General features: G+C 61.2%; 2 protein-coding genes across 2 annotated transcripts; one reads left to right on the top strand and one right to left on the bottom strand.

The window, feature by feature from the left end:
• Nucleotides 1-390: 390 nt before the first annotated feature.
• On the top strand, nucleotides 391-1,776 carry VTJ83DRAFT_6856 (uncharacterized protein; the record flags this gene model as incomplete). The annotated part of the gene is made up of 1 exon (XM_071013613.1): nucleotides 391-1,776. One exon carries the CDS (start codon nucleotides 391-393, stop codon nucleotides 1,774-1,776), a length of 1,386 nt encoding a protein of 461 aa, XP_070864483.1.
• Nucleotides 1,777-4,298: 2,522 nt separating this feature from the next.
• Nucleotides 4,299-5,935, bottom strand: VTJ83DRAFT_6857 (uncharacterized protein; the record flags this gene model as incomplete). The annotated part of the gene is made up of 2 exons (XM_071013614.1): nucleotides 4,299-4,782; nucleotides 5,133-5,935. The coding sequence occupies 2 exons, from the start codon at nucleotides 5,933-5,935 to the stop codon at nucleotides 4,299-4,301; spliced, it is 1,287 nt and encodes a 428-aa protein (XP_070864484.1).
• Nucleotides 5,936-7,201: the final 1,266 nt, after the last annotated feature.

Consider the following 7,201-nt stretch of genomic DNA (forward strand, 5'->3'; position numbering starts at 1 on the left):
GCTGCGTGGGGCTGCGTGGGGCCGCGTGTGGGGCGCTGTGGAGCAGCATGGGGCCGGGCCGGTGGGGCCGGGCCAACCCCCGACATCGCTCCAGATTTTGTGAATCATAGTTCGGCTGGAGCCGACTTTTGCGCCCTTCCATGTCACGACTTGGACTGACCCAACCGCCGCCATTGCTTGCATGACCAACTTGAGGCATTGGCGCCGCGGAGTCTGTCGCTTCAAGGCCTGGTGAGCAGAGGATATATATCTTGCGTCCTGCTCGCCTCCCCCTCCTCCTCGCATCCAACATCCCATCGACGAGACGTCGCAACACTCGTCCACCCGCTGCACGCGCCCTCCGTCTCTTCCTTTTTTTTTTTTTTTTTTTTACTCTCCCCTAGCTCAACCATGGCTTTCCGCGCCTCCCTTGGGCGAGCGGCAGTCACCGCGGCCGCCCGCCGCCCCGCCGGTCTGGCGGTTGCTCGCTTCTACTCCCAAACCAGCGCCGCCGCCGCCGCCGCCGCCGCCGCCGCCGCCGTCCCCAACCCGGACCCCACCGAGGACTCGCCCAGCGGCAAGCTCGTCCGCGCCCACGCCCCCTTCATGGTGGCCACCTACTCCCGCCCGCCTCCCGTCTTTGTCAAGGGCGAGGGCTCCTACCTCTACGACCTCGACAACCGCAAGTACCTCGACTTCACGGCGGGCATCGCCGTCAACTCGCTCGGGCACTGCGATGCCGAAACGACGCGCGTGCTCGCCGAGCAGGCGGGCACCCTGGTGCACGCGAGCAACCTGTACTACAACCCCTGGACGGGCACGCTGAGCAAGCTGCTGGTGGACAAGACCAAGGAGTCCGGGGGCATGTGGGACGCGGCGGCGTCCTTCATCTGCAACTCGGGCAGCGAGGCCAACGAGGCCGGCATCAAGTTCGCGAGGAAGGCGGCCAAGGTGGCGGACCCGAGCGGGGCCAAGCACGAGATCGTCAGCTTCAAGAACGCCTTCCACGGCCGCACCATGGGCTCGCTCTCGGCGACGCCCAACCCCAAGTACCAGGCGCCCTTTGCGCCCATGGTGCCGGGCTTCCGGGTCGGCGAGCTCAACAACGTCGAGGCCCTGCCGGAGCTGGTGACGGAGGCGACGTGCTCCGTCATCGTCGAGCCGATCCAGGGCGAGGGCGGCGTGCGCGTCGCGACGGACGAGTTCCTGCTGGCCCTGGCGCGGCGCTGCCGCGAGGTCGGCGCCGTGCTGCACTACGACGAGATCCAGTGCGGCCTGTCGCGCACGGGCGGCTTCTGGGCGCACAGCCGCCTGCCCCGCGAGGCGCACCCGGACATCCTGACCACGGCCAAGGCGCTCGGCAACGGCTTCCCCATCGGCGCCGTCATCGTCAACGCCAAGGTCGCCGGCAAGATCAAGGTCGGCGACCACGGCACCACGTTCGGCGGCAACCCGCTCGCCTGCCGCGTCGCCGTGTCGGTGGTGGAGCGGCTCGCCGACGCGGGCCTGCAGAGCGCCGTCAAGGCCAAGGAGCAGACGTTCCGGCAGGGCTTCGAGCGGCTCCGCCAGCGGTTCCCGGAGCTCGTGTCCGAGGTGCGCGGCAAGGGCCTGATCCTCGGCCTGCAGCTGACCGAGGACCCGGCCAAGATCGTGACGGCCGCGCGCGAGCGGGGCTTGCTGGTCATCACGGCCGGCGAGAACACGCTCCGGTTCGTGCCGAGCCTGGTCATGAGCGAGGACGAGATCCGCGAGGGCTTGGCCATCTTGGAGGCGGCTGTGGAGGCGACGAGGGCATGATGGGGGGGCCGGCCTGGCGAAGGGACGGCGATGATGGCTGGAGAGGGGGGGGGGGGGGGGGGGGCGCACATGGATACATAGATGGAAGGGAGGCTCCTTTCGGACGTATGATGCTGCGTATCTTTTGTGCACATTGTTTTATTTTTTTTAGCAGGGCTTGGGTTCTCGGGTGAGAGAGAAAGAGAGAGAGAAGAGGAAAAAAGGTGCATTGGCCTGACTTTTATCTTGCTTGTCGAGAGTGTGAGAGCTCACATGGTGCTACTATAGTTCAGGCTCCCGCCCGGGCGCCCATAGATATGTTCACCTGTCCGCTTGCTGGCGACGGTTCCAGCGATCTCGCGCCGCATTCAATGCTGGCGCAAATTTGGCCAAGACCGAGGGACCGAGGGACCGAAGGAGGACCTCCCGGTCTCGATGTCTTTGTCTTCTCTACTACTAGATCCAGCGACTCCGTCCGGTCTCGACATTCGACGCCCTGACCTATGACAGCGGCAGAGCCAGCGTTCTGTTTGCCTCCCCCCTGGGATGGTGACATGATGCACACTCCTAGGCTCCGAGCAAACACCAGCACAAAGGACAAAGGCGAGGTCATGTCTTTTTAATAAAAAAGAAAAGGAAAAAAAAAAAAAAAAAAAACATGCCGGCCCAGCCATCGGCATTGACCGCACGTCAAATCAAAGGTTGACGTGCCGCCGTCGACAAGACGCAGATCAAATAACTATTAGCTTCTTGGGACCCAGGTGCATGCGAGCGGCTCTCGTCTGACGTAAGGGAGACCGACACTTGCATGCATACTTACCGATGTACCGCGCATACGAAAATAGCCCTGGTGCGCACACCAAGAACAAACACAACGGGCGGCCATTGTCAAAGCGTTGCCAGTTACACAGTAGGTAGTTAGTTACCAGTACTACCGATACGCAACATGCGCATGCGCATGCGCGACGACCAGACCTCGAGGATGCTCTCGAACCGAACAACGACGGGCTTTCCATGTCCGCCGCTCGCAGGCTCTGCGTACCTGGCTGCGTGATGTACTACGCAGTATATAGTACACAGCAAGGAAAGCCAGGTCAACGGCATTGCGCGACGAGAAGCCGTGTTGCTAAACTTAGCCTGCCACCCCCTCCCCAAGAAAACGTGGGCGCCTTTTTACTAGGTAGTACTATGTATGTATACTATATGCAGGACAGGCTGGCCGGGGGGGGACCTAGTTTCTTTTCGTCTCATCATCCTCCTTGTCCAGTCCGGTACGGTCCCCTTCGCTTAGCCGGCGTCCATGGCCCAGCATCACCCGCGGCAGCAGCCGCCGCCTTTCCCTTTCCTTCCTGTCCCTCTCGTTCGTTTGGCCGTCGAAACCTGGTCGATCCATCTCGTGGTTTGACAAAAGTCGCACCCGAAAAAAATGAGGAAATAAAATAAAAAAAAATAAACCGTGAATAGGGGAATGGGGGAATGGGAAGAGAAACGAAACGCGGCCGCGCTGCGATTGGTGTTTTGCGGGGGGTGAAGGATCGAGAGAGCCAAGGGGGGATCCTCATACACGCGCCCCCCCCTTCTTCAAACACCCCCTTAGCCACCGTCCGAATCATAGCCGTGACACGCACAGCCACGCGACAAAAATCGCTGCCAACGCAACGGGGGAGAAATAAAACGGAGAAAAGCGTGGGATCATCAAACCGGAGAGACCACCCCCTGGGAGCAGGGTTCAATCAAACCCTTGGGGAGGGACGCCCCCTTGGGATCCATCATCATCATCACCATCACAAGAGCAAATCAAGAAGAAAGCGCGCGCGGTTTTGGATGAATCAACGAATGTCCCCATTTGGTATCTCTCTCCCGTATCCATGATGCATGCCGCGCCGATGCGATGCCATGCCTTTTCATCATAAAGCCGTCATGTCATGTCTTGTTGTCATGATACCCTTTCCCTTTCCTCCCACATCCAGGGTCTTTTTCGTACCTCTAACAAGAGAAGGGCGGGTTTCCCTCTCTTCCTCCTCCCATGTGCGCGACAGGTCCAACGTCCAGCCCGTGCTAGTGTTACAAACCCCTGGAGCAAGGGTTGGGGAGGCGGGGGGGAAAAAAGAAAAAAAGCAACCACCACCACCACCAAAAAAAAAAAACCGCCGTCATCATGTTCCCGAAAATGGCAACTGAACGAGTGACATCGAAGAGAAAAAAAATGCTTGAAAATGTTGGTTTTTTTCGGGGGGTGGTCAAGCCGCTCCCCCAAAAAAAGAACACCAACGAAGGGGGTATAAAGAAGCCACCAAGGGACCCAAACTACCGTCCGCCTCCAAGGCGAAAACGGCAGGGAAAGAAACAAAGAGCTGGCAGAAAAAAAAACAACATTTGCAAGAATCAAACATCCCCCCCTCGAAACAAAAGCCTCACAAACCCCCCCCGCCGAAAAGAAAATCCCCAAACCCTAGACCGTAGATTGATCTCACTCCCCTTCATCCCTTTTGCCCTCTCCAGGAAGAGCAGAGGCGCAGCGCAGCGCTTTGCTTGCCGCCACCTTAGGCAGCGAACCTCCTCATCTTGGCGGAGCGGAACCTCGGCTCGGCGCCGGCGCGCTTGGCCTTCTTGGCCGCCTCGATGGTGAAGGTCCAGACCTGGCCGACCTTGCACTTGGTGCCCGGGGCGAGCTGCATGATGGGGGACCACTGGCCCGCCGCGCAGCGCTGGAACGAGTAGCCGCCCACGCAGTTCCACAGGCCCTCGTCGGCGCAGGCCGTGCCGGGGGAGAAGCTCTCGGCGTTGCTGTTGTTGCCCTTGCCGCTGCCGCTGTCCTTGGTGGGGGCGGGCGCTTGGGAGGTGGTCGAGGTGGCGGCCTCCTGGGAAGAGGAAGAGGTGGTCGGGGCGGGGGCGGGAGTGGAAGGCTCCTTGGCCGGGGTCGTGGCGACGGGCTTGGCCGAGGTGGTCACGCTGGGAGTCTCGGGAGTGGGGGCCGGAGCCTCGGAGGTGCTGGCGCTGCCGTTGTCCTCGGTGATGAAGATGCCGCTAAGAAATGGTAAGCACAAAGGTCCCGCCCAAGAGCTGCGTTTTATAAAGATGGAGGAGGTGGGGGGATGGGAGTCTGGGTGGGAGGACGGCAGCAGCGCTGGACGGTGAGGGTGAGGGTGACGGTGGTGAGGAGGGGCTGGCAAGCCGAGGTAGAAGGGGTGACAGGGACAACCACAAGGGAAGGTTGGGAGGTGGTGGTGGTGGTGGTGGTGGTACGGGTCACGGGAACAACCACGAGTTGCGCCTTGGACGAGGTGGAGGAATGGTGGCTGACGGGGAGAGGGTCGGGGTCGTCGATGACGACGTAGCGTTTGCGAGAAGAAGGAGCAAGACAAGGAAATACATACCCAGGAAGGCCGTTGCTGTTGTCGTCCGAGGTGGGCGTCGGAGCCGGCTCCGAGACCTGCGAGGAGCTCTGGGCAGGAGGGGTGTTGTCGACGGGAGCGCCGGCGCCCGAGCCGCAGTCGCCGACGGGGGCGCCCAGCTTGCCGGGGTTGACGACGGCGTCCGGGCCCGGGTTCGGGTACTCGACGTCGGTGCCCTCGATCGTCCTGCAGCCGTTGCCGATGTTGGCGACGAAGATCTGGGGGCGGGCCGAGAAGGCGGCGCGGGGCTTGGCCGGGGCGCGGGTGGCGCGCTTGGCGGCGCCGCCGCCGATGGTGACGGAAGCGCAGTTCATGTACTGCTCGCGGTTGCCGATGTTGTTGTTCCAGGTCCAGGCCCAGATGGCGGAGCCCTGCGGGGCGTCGGCGGGGATGGTGAAGGGGTAGTTGGAGGCCAGAGGGCAGCCGCCGATGATGGACTCGATGACGGTGAAGGTCTTGCCGCCGTCGTAGCTCAGGCTGACCTGGCACGAGCCGCCGCCGTGGGACGCGGAGCCGGCGACGGTGAAGTTGTAGGTCTGGCCGGGGGCGAAGGTGGCGACGCTGGCGCCGGCGGGGGTGCCCATGTCCTGGTGGTAGAGCTTGCACGGGAAGTTGGAGCCGCTTTCGGACAGGGGAGCCGTGTTGGTGTAGTCGATGTTGGTGGCGTGCGGGTTGAACTTGGACCGGAACGGCGGAGGGTAGCTGATCTCCATGTGGGCAGCAGCCAGCTGACTACCAGCGAGGAGAACGGCGAGGACGCCGGTGGTGAGACCGTTGGCGAACATTTTTTTTGTTGTTGTTGTTGTCGTCGTCGTCAAGAGACTGTGGGAACAATCGCGCGCTCAGAAAGTGCCGGATAGGCAAGTGATGGTGTGGGTTTTTCAAGGAACGAAGTACAAGTCGACCGGGCGGTTGTCTTTCTGTTGTTGTTTTGAATCGAGCACTGCTCGGGAATGAAGAGCTCAGCTGAAGGAATGAAACGGCGTTTGTTCTGCGAAACAAGTCGGAACCCAAAGAGGTCAGGAAAAGTCCTCTCCAATAAAAACCTAAACAATGGGTTTGTTGGGTGGTTGTCGTCGTGGCGATTGATCGCAGAGTCGAAGCACCTGGCTCAAAGAGTGGGAAATGATGGCTTTTGGTCCGAAAATGGAACAAGAGCAAAACACACACAAAAGGCGAAGCGAAGAAAGACAAGGAGAAAAGCCCAATGCCGGGAGCTGTTTGTTTGGATCTGAAGGAAGGACAGAGGCGCGATGCCGTGGGTGAGGAGGAGAGAGAATAAAAGCCGCTCGAGACAAAGAGCGGACAACGAGGTCTTTATCCTCATGTTTCTGGTGTCCCTGGGAGGCGCCCGAACGATTGGATCCTGGCCGCCGGCGCACAGGCGAGCCCAGCACCCTGTTTCGAACGCCGGCCAGTGGAGCGCAGAGCTTACCGTCGTCACCCGTCAGGGGGGCAGGGACAGGGGGGGAGGGGGGGGGACTGGTGGTGGAGGCGTGGAGGGGACCGACGCCAGGGGGTGGCGACAGGGCCCCCTCTCACCACAGAACGGCGCCCCGACCGACAGCAAGTCAAAGGCCGCCGACAGCTGGACGACTCGTGCCCTGGCGACCAACCAAACCGCGCCAAAGACCCGGGGGGGTCGTCAAGGTCAAGGTGGTGACATCTCGCACGGGAAAAGGACAGGGACAGGGCTGTCAATCCTCCAGGTCAACCATCATGGCATGCGATGGCGCAGCAATTCTGCCTGTCTCTTTCTCTCTCTCTCTCTCCCTCGCATCAGCTTGTCCAGAGGTCATGCATTCTCCACGGTAGCTATCCATAGTAAGGTCATGAGGCCATTGGCATTTGTTCGCATCCGCATTTCTGAAGAACCTACGTAACTATGCTGCGTAGGTACGTACATACACGGTAACCTGTGCGCTACGCAGCATAACGAATTATTACGGTGTACCGACTGTGGGTGGACTTGTGTCCTTCGCTGCCCCCCGCTCCCCCCCCCCCCCCCCCCCTCTCCCCGTCTCGCGCCGGGCTGCGCGGCAAATCGCCGT

The sequence above is a fragment of the Remersonia thermophila genome, chromosome 6 (assembly GCF_042764415.1).
Source record: "Remersonia thermophila strain ATCC 22073 chromosome 6, whole genome shotgun sequence".
NCBI lineage: Eukaryota > Fungi > Ascomycota > Sordariomycetes > Sordariales > Chaetomiaceae > Remersonia > Remersonia thermophila.